At 49.6% G+C, this 23064-nt stretch overlaps 1 protein-coding gene across 12 annotated transcripts; it reads left to right on the top strand.

Annotated features, from left to right (window-relative positions):
- Window positions 1-380: 380 nt before the first annotated feature.
- LOC132243825 (uncharacterized) lies at window positions 381-22649 on the top strand. 12 transcript variants are annotated; one of them, XM_059714286.1, is made up of 4 exons: window positions 381-620; window positions 2114-2261; window positions 3704-12693; window positions 14082-19929. In XM_059714286.1, the coding sequence occupies exon 4, from the start codon at window positions 15997-15999 to the stop codon at window positions 16939-16941; it is 945 nt and encodes a 314-aa protein (XP_059570269.1). In that variant the 5' UTR covers window positions 381-620; window positions 2114-2261; window positions 3704-12693; window positions 14082-15996; the 3' UTR covers window positions 16942-19929. The 12 variants fall into 12 exon arrangements, 11 of the variants coding, with proteins under 11 accessions (XP_059570269.1, XP_059570267.1, XP_059570273.1 ...); XM_059714284.1 differs by lacking the exon at window positions 381-620 and adding an exon at window positions 627-903; XM_059714290.1 differs by lacking the exon at window positions 381-620 and having other exon boundaries at window positions 912-2261; window positions 12544-12693.
- Window positions 22650-23064: the final 415 nt, after the last annotated feature.

Below are 23064 nucleotides of genomic sequence, written 5' to 3'. Positions count from 1 at the left end.
TTCCTCCCCTGAACCAGCAAGAAGAAAGGGGTGAAGGTCTTAGCACGTGTGACACAGCCGTACTGACAACACAAACCGAGGGAAGTGGCCCCCGCTGACCTGTTCGGGCAGGGATGTCTTTGCAACGTCAGAGCGGTCTCTGTGACGTGTTGCCCGTTTCTCGGTGTCATTGCGCTACAACAGCGCTGCACGTCGCAGCAGCCGCGAGGGGAGACTGCTCGAGCCCTCGGGCTCTCTAGGGGCCAGGCTGCAATGACACGCACCCCCCTGCCCCGTCCGCTTCTACCCCGCGCGGGATGGACACCCTCCCGCAGCCCTGCTCCGACCGCCCACTACCCCTGGCCCCGCCCCTCCGCGCTGACCCGCCCCCCGCGCGTCCATCGCCCACAGCACACGAGGGGGGTTCAACAGCCTCTCCGCCCCGCCCGCCCTCAGCCCGCGCACCTGCGCCGCGGCCAATGGGGAGCTTGCGCGTCACTACAGCGGGAGGAGCAAGGGGGTTCGCGCGTGCGCAGCGCAGCGCCGGCTGGGCGGTGGGAACGGGCCAGAGCGGCGGGAGGCGGCAGTCAGGTGCCCGCGCCGAGGCCCCGGCTCCCCCGCCCCGCCCCGCGCCGCTGCCGGTAGGGCCGGGACTGCGTCCGGCGCCCCGGAAACGCGGCAGGAGCGGCGGGCGGCGGCGGCGGAGGAAGCGTGTCGAGGCTGCCTCAGGCCCGCTTCGACACCCCGCCGCCCCGACACCAGCGCTGGGGCAGCGCCGGCCCCGGCCCGGCCCCGATGGAGGCCGGGTCTCTGCACAGCCGCAGGAGTGGGGGGGGGCAGGAGCAGCCCGGCTGCGCTGGAGTCCGGGACCGGGACTGGCCTCGTGAGAGCGGGTCGTCCTCGGCTGCGAGGGGTTGCCCACGGGTGTGTGTACGGGGGCGGGGGTGTGGATATCCACATATACACTTGTACACGTATACATATACATGTGCATGTCAGTATACACACATGGAAAGAGTGCGTGTGGCAGTGCACATACATGTCTGCCTGTTTGCACGCACCTGCATGCGCACACACGCAGTATGCACCTGCAGGCACGCTGTACCCTATGTGCTACAGGTGCACTGTGTGTATACACCTGCACATGCAGATGCGTGTGCATGCATACACACACACACACACACATACATGCATGTACATGGCTGCATGGGCTCACACACCGAGTGCGTGAGTAGGGGTGGGAGTCAGTCAGCTCTATGAGGCATGTAAACACCTCGAGGTTTCAACCCATAGCATCAGAAGCCGTTGGTATCTGCTGTGGCAAGGGGTAGGGGGATTTAGTATGGGGTAGTTTTAAAATTGCTCTTCTGTGTAAAGTTAAGAGTAACAGTCCTGATTTCCTCAATGCTGAAAAAAGCCCTTCTTCTCCCTGATTTACATACTTAGGAACATGTTTCTATTTTAACACTGATTGATGGAGGTTGGGTGTTTTGCTTTTGTTTTGGCGAGTCTCTGCTCTTACATTGGTATGTGGTATCATAACTGATAGGTGATTTCCCTTGCGGAGTGGGGGGGTGGGGTTCCAAAGAGGAAATCGTCCACTATGAATGCTTTGGGCTTGATTCGGTACTCTGTAAAGTCAGTGAAAAGACTCCCATTCATCTCAGTGTCAATTGGATTGGATCCTTAAAATGGCTTTTCTTGGGGAAACAAGAAAGATTAAAAATAGATTAAAAATAAAACAGACGGATTAAAAATAGAATGAAAAGTTTTGACTTTTAAGCTGCTAGTTCAGGTGTAGTAACGGCTGGTAGGGAATAAAAGTCGTAACTGTTTGGGAACCTTTTGGCCTTTTTGAAGATAGGCTAGTATGATTTGTGGTGGAAAAGCATCAAACCCTACTTTCCAGCTTTTCTTGTGCTGTTTTCAAGGTTGCTTTGAAGACTGTTTGTTGGCTCCGTTAGTATCTTTGGAAATGGTGATTTGTATTGGACACGGAACTTTTGTAACTCTTGGAAAGGATTTCTAAATGTATTGTCTACAGAACTAACTAACCGTGGGTATTTTTAGAGTCCAAAATGTGAACTAATTCACTAATTGAGAAATTAACTTTTTTTTCTTCTTCTTCTTTCAGCGCTACAACTTGTTGTGAAGCATTCACAGCTGCTCCACTTATGCATATTTTCAAACAGGCAGGATCTTTTGAAAACGATACCTAATGTTATGTTATTAAAATGGCTATCCATACAAGGCAGAGAGTGTAAAAATGAAAATGCTGACAGGTATTTTTTAATCTTTTGAGATTTTAACTAACATATCATTGATATTTATGTTTTATTAATTATCTCTGTAAGCAAATACAAATTGACGTATTATGCATCTACTAGACAAGGGTTGCTCAATTTCCATCCCCTGGGCCAAATGCAGCCCCATGGAGCCATCACATCTGGCTTGTGGGGCTCCCCAGGGGTCTGGGGAATTGGCAGCAAGCGAGTGGTGGCCATGAACACAGCCTCCCCCCCACTTTCCCCTGCCAAATCCCCAAGCCCCAGTACCTGCATGGCTGGTCTGAGCCAAGCTATGCCTCTTTCCCCCGTGGGCCTGGGCCATGTTCCCCCACTTCGGGATCAGGGTTGGACCGTGTCCCCTTCCTTTCCTGCAGGGCCGGGTTGGGCCGGGCCACGCGCTCTTTCCCTCCCGACACGGTCACCTGGCTAGCCTTCTTTCCCTCTTGACAAGGATGGGTCAAGCTCCTTTCCCCATCAGGGCTGTGTTGAAGCCAGTTTGTCCCCCACCTGGCCAGATGGTGCCCACCCACGTGCCAGAGCAGGAACACCTGGATCCAGCCCATGAATGTATTGGCCACTGACAGTCTGGCCTGCCGTGTAAAACTGTTGGGGCTGCACTGTACTATCGGTGGTCCATTAAACCAATTTTAAAGAAACGAGTCATGGAATCACAGATTATGCGATCATAATTTTATCACTACTTTAGATTTTCCTTTCAAAGGAAAAAATAGAAGTACTCTGTGACAGGCTCACAGCCACAGGGGCTGCCATGACACCCCTAGCGGCCTTGCTGCTCCTGCCTGGCTCCAGCTCTAATGTCACTCTCTCTTCATTGTTCACCAGCCGTGCCTTGCTCTTAATATTACAGGTTGATTCAAGGAGGCTGCTAGCAGGCCTTAGAGTGAGCCCGAATCCAGTAAGTTTCCCCTGGGTCTGAGGCCCCATTGGCCGCTATCCAGACACCCAACCTTGGTAGGTTCCTCTCGGCCTGACTACAGGTGCCCTACAGGGACCTAGCCTTAAGGGCAAACGGTGCGGTTCCTTTTCCTCCCCTACACCACGCCCTAAGCCTCAGAGGTGTTCTCCCTTTGATTTTCCTTCTTATACACTCTGCCCCCTTGAGCTCTCAGACCCCTCCCCCGCCCAGCCCTGGACACAGGTGGCTCTGGGCCTCTTGGACCTCGTGATCTGGGTCTCAGCCTTTTTTCAGTTCTGGGACCCCTCCCTGGGTCCCACCCTCAGTGTGAGGGCTCCTGGGATACTGGCTGTCTAAGCAAGCCTTGAGTCTGCACCCCCAGGGTTCAAGGCTAAACATAAATCAATAAGAAACATCACGGCCGTCTGGCAGACACCTCAGTCTTTAGAGGTGTAACATAAAGACCACTTGCCTGTAAACCCAGTCTTCCTCAGTCCAAGAAACTTGCCTCTGTTTCCAGACCTGTAGAGTTGTTCAGCCAAAATCCAGTTCCCTTCAGGGACCCGGAGCCAGGAGTTCTGCACTGTGCAGTAGCTGGGGAGAAACGAACAGACTGGTGCAGACTCTGGGCTCATGTAGCTCTAGCCTGAGCCGTCTTCCAGCCAGGTGAGTCCCTCATTAGCTCCCCCCTGCCCCCTAAAAGCAGCCTCTCGGGCTGCTTGCTCTCCTAAAGGGTCAGGCACATCCCAGTGCCCTGCTACATATTCTGTATACTAGATAACCATGGTAGTTGATTACTGTGTTAGTTATTTGTACGTCCTTCGATGAGGAGAGGTGACAATCCCGACTAAAGTTCTGTTGTAGCAGATGCTGTAAAAATGCAAATAAAGACTTAGGGTGCGTGTAGATGAAATGAAAATTCCCGTTTATGTCGACGCAACTGCATTTGTCACTATGGCCTGTTTGTTAGTTCTTATCCTGAAAAGATATAGTCTCAAAAAGCTCCATTTGTATTCGAAGGCCAAGTCTGCGTGTGCATAGTTTTCGACAAATGAGCTGTTAAACTCAGTAAGACTCTTGGCGCATGAGGCTAAATGTTTGCATAATCTTTTGCAGAAGTGGGGTGTGAAACTAGTTTTACAAATACACAGCAAAGCTAAGGCAGGTCTTACCTTTAAAGCCGCTAATCAATCTAGTGTTATGACTTCATTTACTTAGCTAGAGTAAACCAAACAAAGGAAATGAGACTTAATAGATACAGCATGGGATACTGGAGTTTTTACAGGTTAGTTTTATTTTGGTACTGTTTGTAGGCCACATTAGCCCACTGATTGCACTGGTTGCTGTGCAAACACACATGAGCTTCATGCTGATAAATTACAATTTTAAGCCTTGGGACCGTTCTCTTTCTGTCTTGGTTGGAGGATTTGGACCAAAAAGGAGAAACACAGGGAGGGGGGACTTTGGGGAAGTGATTGAACAGAACAAAATCTGAAAAACGATTCTGCAAGAATATCTTCTTTTACCACCTGTCATGATGTAGAAATAGGCAAGAGGTCAGTTTGGCTTTTAAATTCAGGAGCAGTGTGTAGGTCTGGGATGAAAAAAACCACCCCATTTCTTCCACCTGTTCCCTTATATACTAAGCAAATCTGATGTAGAGAAAGAAGGGTTTTGTTTTTACGAAAACTGCACTTAACCTTGACCTGGCAATCGCATAGCATCATAGCTCTTAACTTACTTGAATATTTGATTACTGTAACTTTAAAAAAAATGAAACATCTAGGAATTAAGAACTGTAAAGTAATAGGTAGTGTGTTATTTTATCATCTCAGGTTCAAGCAGGACAGTTTCAGGAAAGTATGACTTGAGAGAGGCAGCCAGACAGACAATCCAAATGCTTCAGTTGGCAGGATGAAGTGATATGCTAATGTAAGAGAAAAGGTGGGTGTACAATGGCAAGGAAATAAATACCCGTTAAAGGGATGGGAGGTCTAGGACAGTGGTTCTCAACTTTTTTTGTACCAGGACCTATTTATGAAGATCAGTGGCCAGTGCTGACCTGCTTTCCCCCAGCCCTGCTAAAGGGAGCCCCCAGCTGCCCCTGTGCCATTCGGGCCGAAGTCCCGCAGTTTGTGCGGATTTCAGCGGAGAGAGTCCAGCCCCAGCACAGGCTGGAGGGAGAAGGGGAGGCCTGTGGCGGCCCCCCCTGCCCTGGTCTGGGGCTGCCATGCCTCACCAGGAGCCTGGTCACGGTCCCTCCAGCCCATCCCTCAGCAGCGTCTCCCAGTTGCTCTGCCCATACAAGTATGAGCACCAGCTGTAGTGCCACCAGCCCAGCTATGCAGCTCCCCCCGATGCCTCCTTCTCTTGCTGAAGGGGCAGGCTCCTACCCGTCCTGTCCCCCCTGCCCTGATGCAGCCTTGGCGCCCGGCTATCTTCCCCCATATCTGGCAGGTACCCATCCCCCCTGCCCACACACACACACACGCACACACAGTCCCCAAGTCCCGGACCTCCAACCCCCACTGATCATACACTTACCTGCATCCAGCTATTGGTGCTACTCCCAGGACCCTGCCTGGGTGCATGCAGGCCATGGGGATGTGTGTGCAGAGACGCACGTGTGCCTGCTGCCTCCAGTCACCCAAAGCAGTGACTTGCAGGCAGGCTGGAATGAAGGTTGTGTGTCTGGGGAATGACAAGCTAGATGTGTGTGGGCTAGCTCGGAAGATGACATTGGGAGAGATTGGGGGTGGAGGGGAAGAGGTGGGAGAGGTGGATTCTTTGCTAGTGAGCTTCCCTGGGAATCAGCCAGCGTGGGATAGCTAGAATCTTCCTGCGAGCCCAGCTGTAGGTGTTCGGATTCAATGCTGGCAAGCATAATAAATATTGTTATAGTGTTTTGCTGATAGTGTTAGAGCACAGGTGCTCAACCTCTGGTCCATGGGCCAATTGCAGCCTGTGGAGCTATGATATCTGCCCCATTGGGCTCCCCACAGTTGGGAAATTTGGGGGTTTCTCACCTGTCAACTCTTTCTTCTGGTGAGACACCCCCCTCCCCCTCCATTGCCTTTGGATTGGTTTCTTGTCATGCCCCTACCTTTCCTCCCTCCATGGGCTTCGATTGGGGCTGGCCAAAAATCCCTGTTCATGCTGGATCAGGACTGGGCTGTCCCCTAGCCCGCTCTGGACAGCTGGATGGGACCCTGTCATGAACTCCTTGGGCCCCAGACTGGAACCACACTGCGTACTGCTTGCATATGGATTGGGCACTGCCCATCCGTCTCACCAGACAGAAAGGTTGAGCACTCTTTGTTAAGAGTGGTGTTTTAGCTGTGATGATCCAGGAAGCATGCAAAAGGCAGGGATTTTTTGGGTGTGGTGACTTTTATTGGACCAACTGCATGGTTGGAATTAAGTTAGATAAGCTTTCAAACACAAGATTCATAAATTAATAGATTCATAGATGCTAGGGTTGGAACGGACCTCAACAGACCATTGAGTCTGACCCCCTGCCTAGGCAGGAAAGAGCGCTGGGGTCAGATGACCCCAGCCAGATGCCTATCCAGCCTTCTCCTAAAGACTCCCAAGGTAGGGGAGAGCACCACCTCCCCTGGAAGCCCATTCCAAATTGTGGCCACCCTTACCGTGAAGAAATTTTTCCTGATGTCTAGCCTAAATCTGCTCTCTGTCAGTTTGTGACCATTGTTCCTTGCTACCCCAAGAGGCGTCCTGGTGAACAGAGCATCTCCGGTTCCTTGCTGCGCCCCCCTAATGAATTTGTAGTTGGCCACAAGATCACCTCTCAGCCTTCTCTTGTGGAGGCTGAAGAGGTCCAGATCCCTTAGTCTCTCCTCATAGGGCTTAGCCTGTAAACCCTTAACCGTATAAGTGGCTCTCCTCTGGACCCTCTTGAAGCTGTCCACATCCTTCTTAAAGTATGGCGCCCAAAACTGGATGCAGTACTCCAACTGCGGTCTGACCAGTGCCGCATAGAGGGGAAGTGTCACCTCCTTGGTTCTAGTTGTCATGCATCTGCTGATGCACGATAAAGTGCAGTTAGCTTTGCTGATGATTTCGTCACACTGCCGACTCATGTTCATCTTGGAGTCCACTAGGACTCCGAGATCCCTTTCCGATTCTGCGCTGCTGAGAGGGTCATTTCCTAGCCAGTAGGTGCGCTGGATATTTTTATGTTCTAGGTGCAGTACTCTGCATTTGCCCTTGTTGTACTGTGTCCTGTTGTGTTCAGCCCACTTTTCCAACCTGTCCAGGTCTGCCTGCAGTCATTCCCTACCCTCCAGAGTGCTTACTTCACCCCACAATTTAGTATCATCTGCAGACTTGCACAGAGGACACTTCACGCCCACATCCAAGTCACTGATGAAGACACTGAAGAGTACAGGTCTGAGGACTGAGCCCGGTGGGACCCCACTACCCAGATGCTTCCAGGTCGATACCGACCCGTCTACTACCACTCTCTGGGTGCGACCCGCAAGCCAATTTGCCACCCACCAGACCGTGTAAAGATCTAAGTCACAGCCTCTTAATTTATTTAAGAGAATGGGATGAGATATGGAATCGAAGGTCTTCCTAAAATCCAAAAAAACAACATCCACCTCTACTTCTGCATCAGCATTTTGTGACCTGGTTATAAAATGAAACCAGATGAGTCAGGCATGATCCACCTGCTACTGATCAATGCTGGTTGCCCTGCTGCATTATTTTTCCCACTGGACACCCACAAATATGATCCTTAATAATCTTTTCAAAGACTTTTCCAAGGGTGGAGGTGAGGCTGACTGCCGTATAATGACTTGTACCCTCTTTCCTCCCCTTTTTGAAAATGGGGACCACATTGGCCCTTTTCCAGTCGTCTGGGACCTGACCCGAGTGCCACGAGTGCTCAAACAGCCGTGCCAGTGGTTCTGCAATGACACCGGCAAATGCCTTCAGTGCTCGCGGATGCAGCGCATCTGGGCCTGCTAACTTAAACACATCCAGTCCATCCAAGTGACTCTGCACCACGTCAGCGTTGACAGTTGGTAGGCTGGTATCCCTCTGATCCCATCTAAGAACCTGTTAGGAGACTGATCTTGACCCTTCTTCAAGGACACTGAGGCAAAAAACTCATTGAATAGCTCAGCCTTGTCCCCCCTGTCTGTCACTAAGTGCTCCTGTTTCTTCAGTAGGGGTCCTGTGCTGCCCTGCGCCTTCCTTTTACTCCCTACATACCTGACAATAGACTTTTTGTTGTCTTTAATTTGTGTTGCCAGCCTCAGCTCTGTAGTTGCTTTGGCCTTTCTAACTGGCACCCTGCAAGTGCGGGTCAAGTAGATACACTCCTCCTTGGTAGCTTCCTCCTGCTTTCACCACCTATATGCCTTTTTTTTTTTTTTTTTTTGCCCTTAGGCTTTTCTGGATGTCTGTGTTTAGCCAAGGAGGTTTTTTGGCCCCTTTCTCCCCTTTCCCTCGCACTGGGATCATCTCCCTCTGTGCCTGAAGGATCGCTTCCTTTAGGAACGACCACCCTTCCTGGACTTCCATCTCGCCAATACTCCTCTCCTGCAGTGCATTGCTGATTAAACTGAGCACACTGAAGTTAGCCTTCCTAAAGTCAAGCACCTCCATCCTATTATTATCTTACCCACTCGACGCCCTATGATGAATTTGATTGAGTGAGTGGTGGTCACTGTCCCCAAGGTGACCACGAATCTGTAGTTCCCCTACCAGGTCATCCCCCATAGCCAACACCAAGTCCAGTGGGACCATATACTTCCTGCGTTAGGTGAGCGGTTGGATTTGGCTGACTGCTCTTCCCAGCAGATGTCAGGGTAGTTTAGGTCCCCCGTGACAACCATGTCCCTAGACTGTACGGCCTCTGAGAGCTGCTGCAAGCATTCCCAGTCTAGCTCTGCTCCTTGATGTGGTGGTCTGTAGCAGACCCCCATCACCAGGTCCCTTTCCCCTTGACCTCCATGTGTCCTAACCCACAATGCTTTAACTTTCTCTTAAGACTCCCTTCTGTGCACTCACCTGAACACTGTCTGAAGCCAGTGATGCTGATGTGCAGTTCAGACTCCTCCTGCTCTCCCCTCAACTAAATAGGGATGGGAGAAAACCCCTTCCCACTTCCCTACAGCTGGCCCAGCTCACCTTATTGCTGCTGCTGGTTCCTTACCACGGCACAGGCACGAAGGGCGCACACATGCTTGCTTCAGCATCCAACTAAAAGTCAAATGTTCTAGGTGAGGCTTGAACTCACAACCTTGGCATCACTTCCCCAGGGCTGTTTTAGAAGTTTCACATGCTAACCCACTGCACCACGAGAGCTGAGCTAAAAGGTTCTTTGTCACTATTTTAGAGCATTGGTTTAAAGTAATTGTATCTCTGCTATTGGCTTTTGGATTTAATAAAGACATTTGAACTGAATTACTGACACGCTCAATCAAATTCTAACACAACATGCAGGGCGCATCTACATGTGTCACTATGGCAACTTTACTGTGCTGTATGTGTGGCACATGATTATTTTTAGCCGCTACTTCACCGTAGTGGCGCGCTATACCAGGGGAGCGTGTTGCAATGGGGACGTAGGTGCTGTTTGCGTGTGGATGCCCATGGATGCTACATCACCAATTTTGTTTCTTATACTGCTGTTTTTCCAAATGTTTCTAATAAATCATAGAAAACTAGGGTTGAAAGGGGTTCCAGTAACTCATCTAGTCCAACCCCTTGCTAAAAGCAGGACCATCCTTAATTTGATCTTGCCAGAGATTTGTCGAGCCGGGCCTTAAAATCCTCCAAGAGTCCACCACCTCTCTAGATAAGCCGTCCCAGCACTTCACCAGTCTCTTAGTCAGAAAGTTTTTCCTAATCTCCCACTTGTTCACATCCTTTCTGTAGTAGGGGGCACAAAACTGAACACAGTACTCCACATGTAACCGCACCAGTGCAGAATAGTGGGGAATAATGACTTCCCTCAGTGCTGACAACACTCCTACTAATGCAGCCCGGTGTGCTGTTAGCCTTCTTGGCAACTAGCACACACTGTTGGCACCTATTCAGCTTATTGTCCACCGTAACCCCCAGGTCCTTTTCTGTGGAGCTGCTGCCAGCCAGTTGGTCCCAAGCCTGTAGCGGTGCATGAGACTGTTCTGTCTTAAGTTCAGGACTTTGCACTTATTCTTCTAGAGCTTTGCCTTCTTCCCCTGCATGGCTGGTTTGGTGCCTGGCCATTCTTCCTTCCATGGGATTGCCGTGGGGATGGGCACACCCCGAACCTGCCGCTGTAGTGGGGCCTTGTCAAGCCCCTTGGGCTCAGGTTGAGGCTGACAAAGCCCCCTTTCTGCGCTGTCTTGGGGCTGGCGTGCACCCTGCCTCCCTCTGCACAGATGGACGGGGCCCTGGCATGCCTTTGTTTAGAGCGATGTTTGAGCACCCCGTGGTTTGAGCACCCGTTTGTGTAGAGTTATGTTCTACCTGTGATGATCCAGGAAGTATGCAAGAGGCAAGATTTTTTGAGTGTGATCACTTTTATTGGACCAACTGAATGGTTGGAATTAAGTTAGGCAAGCTTTCAAACGCAAAACGTTCTTTGTCAGTGTTTTAGAGCAGTTGCTTAAAGCAGGTGTTGTCAACCTGGGGTATGCCTACCCCTGGAGGTAATTTGAAAGGTCCCAAGGAATGTACAGGGGCAGGCGCAGATGTAGGACACCTGCTGCCTCACAGGAGCAGGGCCAGGGCGGAGGGAGAACAGGGCCCACAGAAGCTGCGCTGCCGCTGCTCTGCCACTCACCGTGCCCCTGCTCTGTCTGGCCCTTGCCACCCCCCGCCACGTCTGACCGCTCGCCACCCCCACCTGCTCCACATCCGGCTGCTCCCACCCCCCGGGGGTACACTTTTTAAAAAGGGGGCTGCCGGGGGTACACTTACTAAAAGAAAGGTTGAAAACTACTGGCTTAAAGTCTCTATATATCTGCTATTGGCTGTTGGATTTAATAAAGACATTTTAGCTGAGTTCCTGACATACTCAATCAAACTCTAACACAACATGCAGTGTTGTTCTGGCTTTTGAAGACTTTGCCCAGAAACCTCTGCTTTTTTATTAATTGCTGATCATTTTACAGCTTTTAGAGAAAAAGGAAATTAGTTAAGCTCTTTCTGAGTAGTAAGATACTCTTATGTTTATTAAAAGCTTAATGAAATTTGGGACAATAACCAAATAATACCTTTAAAATATTTTTTAAAAGTTATGATTTTATATTAGGGGCGCACCGTGTCGCTGGGTTTCTTAATCCGCTCCCTCTCTCTGCTCGCCCCTCTTTCCAACCAGACCTTTCCTAGCAAACTTCCTTGTAAACTGGCCTCTGTGCTGCCCCTTGGTCCCAAAAGCTTCCCTTTCCCCTGCTAACCCGCTTCCTCTCTCTAAGTTTACGGTGAAGGAAGGTGAGGGAGAGTTTCCAGATAAATTACCTAGCAAACGCCGCCTCCAACTTCCCTCTCACTCTGGACTCCAGTTAAGCAAGGAGCACAAGAACTGGTCTAATTGCTGTGTATTAGCGACTTACACTAAATAGATGTAGATTAGGTACTCTCAATTAAAGCAAGGTCTTACATTAAAGGCTCCCCTTTAAAGAACGGGGGGCAAACTGACCTGTGAACTAACTTTAAAAAAACATAATATTTCTATATATAAATAGATACATATCTATATAACTGTACCTCTAACACAGTGGTTCCCGAACTGTAGGTCACAACCCCAAATGGGATTGAAAAATCAGCGGGATGGGGTGGCAGGGGTGGGGGGCTATGGGTGGGGAGCGAAGGGTCATGCTGAGGAATGGGGCCATAAATGGGGTCATGCTGAGGAAAAGTTTGGGAGGCACTGCTCTGACAGCCTGCCTTGTGACTGCCATGGTTCGCTTGACAGTCCAAACCACACTTGTACAGTTACACCGCTCTTAGTCTTGTTACAAAGACTGTACTGTGCAGTGTGCACACCCGTCACCGTCACATTGAAACCTGCAAACTGACTTATGAACTGTTTGCAAACTGCCCCGTTTGCTGCCCCTGGTCACGCAGAGCCTCCTTTTCTCCCCTCCTGGGCCTTGTTAAGACTTTTGTCAGACAGAGGTAGCAGTCCCCCAGCTTGCAGCACTCCCAGCTCCTTAGAGCACGTGCCCAGACGAACAGGCAGCCCCAGCTCACTTTCCTTCCAGGGGTTCGGGTCAGGTGCCTGGCTCCTCTTCCCTTGTCTCCTTTGCCCTGTTTGCTGCCCGTTCACCTTGTTTCTCTCTACTGAGCCTTTCAATGTACCTCAGTCTAACGTTTATCTTTAAATTCTCTTTTATTTAGAGCCCTTGCTTTCTGTAAGTGCCTTCGTTGCATCCCAAGACAAAAGCTGCTGCGTCGTTCAACCAGGTAGTCTCCAGCGTGCCACCCTGCCCAGATTTATTCCAAGGAAGGAGTAGTGGATGTGATCTCTGCGAAAAGAAAGCTTGTCTGGTAAAGAGCACTTTTCCTCTTTCAGTAGCTTTTGACATTAAAGCAAAGAACTCTCAATACCATATTTTATGTACTTTTGAAAAATGGGCTGTTTACTTCGTTCTGTCTGTGCGGGATATGCAGATTGAGGACTGTACTGTGTCATACACAGACATCTGCGACCCTGGGTAGAGTATGTAATGCTGTAAACGTTACAGTCCACGTGCTTGCACAGAGCATTGCATAGAAACTAGAAGAGTTTGTGCCAGAGCCAGGGGCACAGGAGTGGCTTTTTAAGAACTGTCCTTATGTCTGTTTCTTTTAGTTTGTAGAGGTTAAAACTTTCTGAAACATTATGCAAAGCTGAGGTATTGCACCCCTGCCTAATACAGTATGTAAATATTCTCATTAAATTTGGGGGGCATATTTCACCATTTTGACATATAGCAGTGCTATAGAGGGGCATCACAAGGAGCAATCTATATCTGCAGCCGTGATGAGGCAGTTATATTTCAGACATAACATCATTCTTTGTAAAAATGGTCCTCACTCTCTCTAGGCTAAAACATCACGGCCACCTGTGAAGTTTGTTATGCTACAGTCAAAACTGCAGTTGAAAGGCATTTCTTCTTTCCTTTTATTTTTGTTAACTTACGGAGGAGGAAATAATTTCAGCTCACTTTAGGAATCGGTCCCGTTCCTTTGCACCTGTTTTTCCTAAATTAGTCCTTGGAACAATACCGGCTCAATTATAGTGAAGTAATATCATGCATTTTGAGCTTGTGGAATCCACAGACCGTGTAATTCTCTGCATTTCCTCCCCCTTCTTTGCATCCCACTTTTTGACAGTGTCATTCTGCTGGAGCTATGCTGGAAAACCTTGCAAGCTTGCGTGTGCGTGTGTGTGCGTGTGTGTGTCCACACATGCTGCATGGAAAATCCTACACTTTGTTTAGTCTGCAGAACCTCTTCTGTTAGCTAATGCTCCAGGCTCCTCAAAGGTGCAGTGAGAGAGGAGCACTAGGAAGTACCTAAGGCAGAAAGCAAACAAGGGCTTTATCACTGATCTTTAACTCCTATCAAAAGGGGAGTGAGGGAGAAGTCATTTAAACATGAGGCTTGAATGAAAACTAGCATGGATTAGTCACAGTTGTCCCAGGAGTCCTGTTATCTCAGTTCACAGGTACTTATGGTAGGGAGTGGGGTACTTTACCTCTAGGGTCCCCAAATGAAAGACTCTTGAGGGAGCCAAGAGGGGGAGGAAGAGTCCTGGGTCTGTTTTTAGCCAAAGGGAATTACCCTTGAGGCATGGCAGGAGTAGTGTGTGTCTCCCTGTCTTTTCCCAGTGGATGAGCTCCCGGGCAGTTCATGCATGGAGGAAGGATGACTCTGTAGCCTGTTCCCCACAGGTAAACTGCAACAAATTGAACTGATTTGGAGAAACAAGTGGGTTACGTCTGAGCAGCTTCCTTGTTTGGTAGTCAGTTGGCTGAAGAGCGGTTGATGCTGATGTTACTTAATACTAGATTTACCCTTCTGTGGCCCCTGGCAGAGAGATCGGGGCGTTCATCCTCCACTTTGCACAGACTGGACGGAACAACCTGGCTCCCATCTTAGTTTTGAAGAACTTCATTGCTGAAAAATCAAATGTGCACGTGTTCCCTAAGGAACGTATCCATTCAAAGGCATGAAAGATAAACGTATATTGTTACGTGCAAATGCTTTGCACAAGTACATTTGCTGGATGCATTTGGTATGTTCTTCAAGCAAGTAGTGTCGTTAGCTGTTAAATTCTTGACTCCTCTGTTAGGCTTGGGACAGAAATTACACACAAGCTGGTCAAAGAGATTGGAAACAGGTTCAGATCTGGAACACAACAGAAGGATGGTGCACATAAGCCACTTTCAAGATTGCCGAAACAGGTTTAAGATAAGCCTGGATGGATGTAGTATGAGACTGAACTGATTTAGATTCAATTGCTTTATTGTACTTCTGACCCAGACCCTCTCCAGATTCATATTAACACATAGTCCCCCAGCATCCTGTCACAACCAAATTAAGTACTGTCTATGCCACAAGCAAGAAATATATTAATCAAAACAGTTTTAGTCTATACAAGGTAACTAAGGGTTAACTAACAAGATGAAAATAACAGGGTTTTTTTCTGCGCATGTCAAAAAAAAATTTATTACTGCGCCACTAACAGAGATAAAAACTTTTGCCTTCTTTGCTTTATATAAATCATTGTAAGTGGTCGGAATGACAGGGGAGTGAGTGTCTGGGAGTGTTCCTATGATAACACCCTAGCGAAGACCACTATACAATTGGCGATTCTAATTAAATTTATGACGTGACAAAAAACAATTGGCTAATATACAAATAAAACCCATCTTCACTTCCGTGAAGAAGGGGGGACCTCCGTACGAACCTTAGAGACCTCTGATCACACGTATCAGAGTAACTGACAACTTGATCACTTGCCAGTGCCCCCCTCGCGTCTCGACCCAATCTTAAGACGTAAATCACCGACCTGCCGGCCCGATTTTTTTTCCGTTTATCTGCCCGACGGAAGACTTTCATGCAGACCGACCTTCGAACCTTAAGCTGTAACTAACCAAATATCTCTGACCTCCGTCTGTCACCACCTTAACAGCGTGAGTAAATAATCTTGCCTTGCAACCGATAAGCGTCTGTGCCTAATTCCACTCCAAGCATCATAAGTACCCGCCTGACGGCCTTCAAAGGTCTCGTACCCTTCACTGCAGTGCACGGCAGTGACATGGCGTCACGAACAGGATATGGGGTAGACGCAATGGAGTTGGAACTAGTAAAGAACTGCCCATGGCGCAGTGGGGACCGCCTGACATCCGATTCGGATGAATTATGGGCACACATTGCCTACCATCAGGCAAGGGGAATAGGACTGAAAGCGGTTACTGGACACTTCTCCCTAAGGGGTGAAGCAGGAGAAGGGAAAGAGTGGAGCGCTCAGCTCGATGTGAGGGCCCTAGGGTGTGTTATGAGCGCTAAAGGGGTTATGTACAGACCCAGGGACGAAGCGGGAATCATATCCCTACATCGGGTGAAGGTGGTGACAGCGGCAAAAGTGCCGGCAGGGGTGGACCCAACCCCTGCCCAAGAGATTGCCCGTTGCATCTGCCACGTACGAGAGGGCGGGGAAGGAACACCCCCCGACAAGTTTAACTGTCCGACCATGGTGCCCCAGTCCCCAGTCACAAACTCTTCACCCAGCTCCGTGAAAACTTGGAGACAGAGGGTTGCACCGCGACCAAATGGGCAGGCCCCAAGTGGAAAAAAGAAAAAATGATTAATGTTCTGTTCCGCGCATTTGCTAACGCAACGCGCTATATTAAAAATTTGAATAGCCAACTTCTGACCCTGGGAAAAGTCACAGCTAAAAATGCTGCTGCGCAGGAATCGCCTACACCATCGCCCCAATATGGCGCCAGCGAAAAACTCAGCTTCTTCAAAGAATCGGAGAAGAAGGGCGGAGCTTCAGAAAAGGACGCGGAGGACAGAGTTGTGGGAGGTCCACAACTACCTCATTCTCTACGGGAGTACAACGGGGCAGACCCAACGGCTCCGACCCCGGAACATCAGCTACCGCCTCCCTATGACGAAGAAAAAAAACCCTCCAAGTTAATATATCCCCCCTCCCTACCAACGGAGAATCCGCCCCCACCGATGAAGTCTTCGCCGACTTCCATGAAAACGGCCTTCCCTATCGTTGTTACAAAATACACAACGGATCCACAAGGCGTAACTCACGCTACTTCCACCTACCGCACCCATAACCGAACAGAGATACAAGATATTTTTCAGCTATCCGAATTTAAACCAGGAGAAACCCTGGCGATTTGGCTTGGCCGACTGGTAGTTGAATTTGGCTCAGAATTACTGGACATGGAAGAGGCCAGCTTCCTCATCCGTCAAGCTGCATGGAGTGGAGGACACGCCACCGACCGCGGCCCAATCATGAAAAACCAACACTGGGCCATACCACTCCCTGTGCTTCTAGCCCGCCAAATCGTGAACAAGTCCCACCTGTGGCACAACGACCGCCCAGAAATAACATCGGCAAAACAACTTTTATTAGCAACAATAGGAACCTCGTACTACACATGGGATGGGGGGCCCACAGCCGACGGGTATTCAACACAACAGGTTCGGCTTGACAGAGCAACAGGCCGCTGGGCCGTGGCCACATCGATTCCTAACGCAACCCGGAATGGTTCCAATCACCCCTAAAGCCTTGGAAGCTTGCATAGACATCTATGGGGGATCTCATGCCATCACTCTTTGCCTCCTCCTTACCCCGCAAATAGACGGACGGGCCGGAAACATCCTCAGTCAATTGGGCCGTATCCAAACCCTCATAAAGCCAACAGCGATAACTCAAGGTGTCAATTGTGCTACAAAACCGGACCCATTGTCAGTGTACCCCATAAAACAACCTGAAGTGAACAGACCACCCTACAAAGGCTCACCACCAGTCCCAGGACGGACCCCTAAAGAAAAGGCCATGTTTTGGTTCCTGATAAAAGAGTCCGGGCTTACCAAACAACAATTACGCGCCCTGAGGGACGATGGGCAAAAGGCCCTAGCAGAAAAGTTGGGATTCAATTACACCCAAAAGCCAAAAAACGGGTAGTGGCCGCCGGGCGAGCCGGCGGCCCTACAAAAAAGCCTGACCCTTCGGATCCTCGCCCATATACCAGCCTTATTATCGTTCACCCCGATAATCCCTCGATACAACGAAAGATTTCTTGTCTCCTCGACACGGGAACACAAATTAACGTCGTAGCACCTGCGACACCTCATAAAAAGACTTTGAAAACCATCATGGTACAAGGGCTAAATGCTATATCAACTGCTAAAAAAGTCAAATTTTGGATACACAATCACAAAAAACCCCTTAAAGAAGTTCTAGGGGGCATGAACATCTTGGGCGTACCAGGCATTAAGACACTCCAGTTAAAAAACTTAATATTTCAAGCTCTTCCATTCTTTATTGCTGAGCCCGACCGACACCAACCTACGCTTCATAACACATCTACATGGCGTTATAAACCAATCCTGACCAAACAACGTCTTCGGGAAGCCCTTGTCACCCTGTTACAGAGGCTCGAACAACAGGGATATATAACACCGATAGCGGCCAGTACCCACCTATCACCAGGGTGGGGAATCGCAAAGCCCGAAAAACCCAACGAAGTCCGACTTATAGTGGATTTCCGCGAGGCGAATAAACGGTGTCTCCCACTTACGCAACCCAATGCTTTTACGCTACCCCAGTGTTTATATAAAATGGCGAGGTTTCAAGGGGGCAAGTAAGACGGGACGACCCTTGACCTCAAGGACATGTTTTTCTCCATCCCAATTATTGACAACAGCGGAATCTTAAACATGTGCGTCGAAGATATGATATACCGATGGACGGTATGCCCGCAAGGATATCGCAACTCTCCTGCATCGGCCACAGGCGCAATGAATGACACACTTAAAGACTTTCGCGCTTCCTATCCTTTGCCAGCGAAAAAACAACTCAAAATTTAGAGTTATGTTGACGACCTTGCCATTATGGGTCGTGACCAGCAAGTTGTTGCTGAGGTCACCCGCCGTCTAGTCGACCATCTCCATGCTAAGGGCTGGACGGTTAATTTAAAAAAAATCAAACTTACAACCCACGATAAATATTACATTCCTAGGTACCAGATTTACCGGCGCAACTAGATCCGGTGTCACACACGACAAAACCCCGGAGCTCGGTACACTTAAAGATCCATTACCAATGCACAAAAAGCAATTTCAACGGCTCTTGGGACATCTCAATTGATATCAACATTACATCACTCCGCGTTACCTTCCGCTATTGGCGAGACTCCAGCGTCAGACCCGCGACAAATTGCGGAAAGCCACACCTTGGACGGACAAAGACAGAAAGGATCTTCATAATCTTCTCCACGCTGTGAAACACACGCCACTTCAAGCACTTAACCTCACCGAGACATTAATAATTACTTTGGGATATACTGCCAGTCATGTATGGGCCACTGCCCATAACCCCCAAAACGAACTGGTGTATGCCTCACACAAAGCTCTCCAGACAACACAACATCGCTACGGAGCCTTTACAAAAATTCTGTTGACAGAAAGACTCGTCACATTACTATCCCAGGGACATGAAACGCTTCGAACACCAGCTGCTACTCTCTTACCTTTGCTAAACGCCACAAAGGTTGACTCACAGTTCCAAGGAGAACCGGATACTTGGAACAAAATGGTATTACATTACCACTATCATTGGTGTTGTTAAAAGTGCGAAGACTTGCCACCCGGTCCCGATACACAAGATGACGCAACGCTCACTCTCTATGAGACCATAGCCCCAGCCTAGGTGGCCTCCGATGACACCACTCGAAATGGACGGGGCTACGGGTTCTACTACAAACCGTGCCATGATGTGGGATTACACAGAGCCCCGGAAGGGGCTACAGCCCCAAAAAATGAACTCTTAGGTTTTAAAGTTGTCATCCGCCACTGTCTTCAACATCACGACGGAACACTTCCGACTCCCATCATAGCTATTGATTCCCAATATGTCTACAAAATTGTTACTGGCACAGCGACTGCGGCGGAAAACCTAGAGGATTGAAAAAAAATCTGGGACCTGTTATCCCAATTTATTGTTCTACCGCTCGTAAAACACACCAAGTCGCATAAACTTAAAACTGATCCAGTACATAAAATCATCGACAAGCTTCTAAAAGACCCTCTCTGGAGTGATGTTGTCTTAGTTGCTAAAGCAAACGACCCCAAACCACAGTTCGATCCGTTCCTTACGTGGCTACATGAACACTGGGGACACCCAGGACCAAGGGCTAGCCACCTCCCAGATGACTCTACAAAACCGCTTAACATTAGACGCCATTCTTCTTCAACAAGGTGGACTTTGTCAATACCTTAACCTTTCTCATAACCATTGTTATATTGCCATTCCCAGTGTATCTCTCCCTCTATCTCTACAAGTTGACAAAATAAAAAAAAATTACAAAAAACGTCAACCGACTTTCGGGTATAGGTCAAGGTTGGCTATCAGACCTCTTCCGTTGGTTTAGATGGGACACATCATCATGGTTTCTCAACTTGTTAATGCCCCTCATTACGCTGTTGTTACCGATTGCTGTGTTTATATGTTTTGGTTATTGGATTTTACAATATCTCAAAACAAAGCTAGCCACGCTTTCTGCTTTTATATACACCCGCTTGCCAAACACTAACAATGGTGAACAAAATGGTCTATACATAAATATGATGTAACTTGCTGTGCCATGGGCAAGGGGGCATGTCACAACCAAATTAAGTACTGCCCATGCCACAAGCAAGAAATATATTAATCAAAACGGTTTTAGTCTATACAAGGTAACTAAGGGTTAACTAACAAGATGAAAATAACAGGTTTTTTTTCTGCGCATGTCAAAAAAAAATTTATTACTGCGCCACTAACAGAGATAAAAACTTTTGCCTTCTTTGCTTTATATAAATCATTGTAAGTGGTCGGAATGACAGGGGAGTGAGTGTCTGGGAGTGTTCCTATGATAACACCCTAGCGAAGACCACTATACAATTGGCGATTCTAATTAAATTTATGACGTGACAAAAAACAATTGGCTAATATACAAATAAAACCCATCTTCACTTCCGTGAAGAAGGGGGGACCTCCGTACGAACCTTAGAGACCTCTGATCACACGTATCAGAGTAAACTGACAACTTGATCACTTGCCAGTGCCCCCCTCGCGTCTCGACCCAATCTTAAGACGTAAATCACCGACCTGCCGGCCCGATTTTTTTTCCGTTTATCTGCCCGACGGAAGACTTTCATGCAGACTGACCTTCGAACCTTAAGCTGTAACTAACCAAATATCTCTGACCTCCGTCTTTCACCACCTTAACGGCGTGAGTAAATAATCTTCCTTTACAACCGATAAGCGTCTATGCCTAATTCCACTCCAAGCGTCATAAATACCCGCCTGACGGCCTTCAAAGGTCTCATACCCTTCACTGCAGTGCACGGCAGTGACACATCCCTGGACCTCTGCCAGCCTGCAAGGGAAAAGCCACCTTTGCCCACGTTTTCCTCCATTAAAAGACAATCCACTTTAAAAGTTTCTTGATCCATTTTTAAAGTTTGTTCGTGACCCTTTCATAGGTACTTGTGACCCCCTTTTGGGACACAACCCGCGAACTGAGAACCGCTGCGGTAGAGCAGCAGGGTCGGTCGCGGAGCGCGCTGCTGCGGAGCAGAGGGGCAGTGCCGCTCAACCCTGTGAGACGGATCCCACGTACCAGATCAGACCTCTTTGTGGGCCAGATTAAGCCTGTGGGCTGGAGATTGCCACCCCCTCTTATAGCTCCTTTTCAGCTGGGGCTTTGTAGATGCTCCTGTTACCTTGTTTCTACATCGAAAGACTCGTGCTACACGGCAGGGTAGGCTTTCACCTCGTAGACTAAGTCAGTCAGAGGTGCGTAAGCTTTTGTAAGCGAACTCGCTTCATACCCCTTTCTTTTTCCTCCCTTCCCTACCCTTTGTTTTCCAGTAACTGCTCTCTGTTTAGAACCGCTGCTTCCTGAAACGTCTGGTTTGACAACAGAGCCGTCCAATTTCTGAGTGGCTGGGGCTGCAGCCCCCCTATCCGCATGCTGTAGGGGCTGCATGCCCACCAGAGCCGCCTCCTGCACGAGCTGAAAGGGGTCTGCAGGACCTCCCCAGCCACAGACTCCCTTGCACCAGGACTGTGCCGCCCTGCCTTGGCCCTAGTGCACAAGGGGTGGCGGGGGGAAGTGGGCACGCAGGAAGCAGATGCTGGGCTAGGGAAGGGGATTTTGGTGGCAGCAGCGAAGCGATGGGGCAAGCAGACTCGGGACTGGGAGTTTGGGAGCTGCACGCAGCCCACAGGCCGCCAGTTGGATGGCCGTAACTAGTTGGCTTTCTGTGGTGTACGCTCCTTATGTGCTGTCCCTATATTCATTTCAGTTCTCGTTGAGTTTTCCTTTTCTTACTCCTTTTTCGAAACATCTCCCAGGTTGATCCTGACGGTAAAACAAGCGTACCCGTTAAGATGACTGCGGGGAAAGTATCCTGTTTTCATCTACGCAGCCTGGTGAGTTCCACGATTTACATTTGAAAAGTACCTCTTACAGCACATGTCCTTAGAGCTGATTTTTTCTATTATCTGATAAGCTTCTCATGGCTTTTCCCTCCCCCGATACGTGTGAAGTGGGTCTAGACTTTTGGGAGATCGCATGTTTTTCTGTCGGAAAACCACAGGGCGGGTCAGCACTGCTACTTAGGACGCCGTAACGTGCGACTTCTCGGAGCGTGTGACAAAGCGTTCCCGTTGACATTACACGGTATTTAGTATTGCCAGCCCCACAACCATTGCTAGTTGTGTCATTGCATTGCTGCTGCGGCTGTTGCATTGGTTAGCAGCAGCCCCTGAACTGACAAGCTCCACACGTCTTCAAGGCTCCCAGGAGGCAGTTTCCGGACTGGCGTTATCACCGACCGCGCTGGGCATGGCTTATGGCGCTAGCAGTGCCGCGGTGCTTGCAGCGGGCTTGCTGACAGCCTCTTATCCCACGGAGAGCTCCTGACGGTCGGTCCGTTCCCGCTGGGGATTTAACGAGCCCTTTGTTGGCAGCGCCTTCCGAGACGGGCAGTTTTCCTGTGCGGGGACAGCCTCCCGCGTCCATCCTGCGTCTCCCTGGATGGAGCAGGGCCGGGCAGAAGCCACGCGCTGCGGTCCTGAGGAGAGCAGTGCCGGGGCAGGGTTCAAGTCAGGATGTCGTCGTCACGCTGGGGCGTTTCTCCGCCTTCCTGCCGAGAGCGTCTCGTCTCCGCTTCCTGTGCTCCAACAGCCAGCGCGGAGGCGAGAGAGGCAGGGAGGCGGTGAGGGGTGGGAACACGAGCAAGGCAGATGCCAGTGCTGTGGGCCCCACGGGGGGGGGGGGGTGGGCGGCGTTGCCGGAGGGATTTTTCCCTGGGGCCGGAGGCTGCTTGTGACAGCCGAGGGAGCGGGGCTCTCGTCTGACGGTCGGGCGCGAGCACACTGGAACGATTCAAACGAGGCAAAGCACAGGCTCCGCGCCCCAAGCTGGAAAGGTGTCGCTGCATTCGAGTTGTTCCTGCGCAGCGTTGAAGCGTGTTCACGCTCGGTGACGAAGCTCGTTCATCCTGCATGATGAAGTACGTTCACACCCAACAATGAAGCACGTGGACACACAACGAAATGTGTGCACACAAACAGCGAAGCCTGGTCACGCGCAGTAGCGAGCGGTCTAAGTGTTGTTAGGCGTGAGCTCGCTGAGA

Source organism: Alligator mississippiensis, chromosome 11, assembly GCF_030867095.1.
Source record: "Alligator mississippiensis isolate rAllMis1 chromosome 11, rAllMis1, whole genome shotgun sequence".
In the NCBI taxonomy this organism is placed as follows: Eukaryota; Metazoa; Chordata; order Crocodylia; family Alligatoridae; genus Alligator; species Alligator mississippiensis.
The sequence above is the reverse complement of the archived record's forward strand: the minus strand, read 5'-3'. Positions and strand labels throughout refer to the sequence as shown.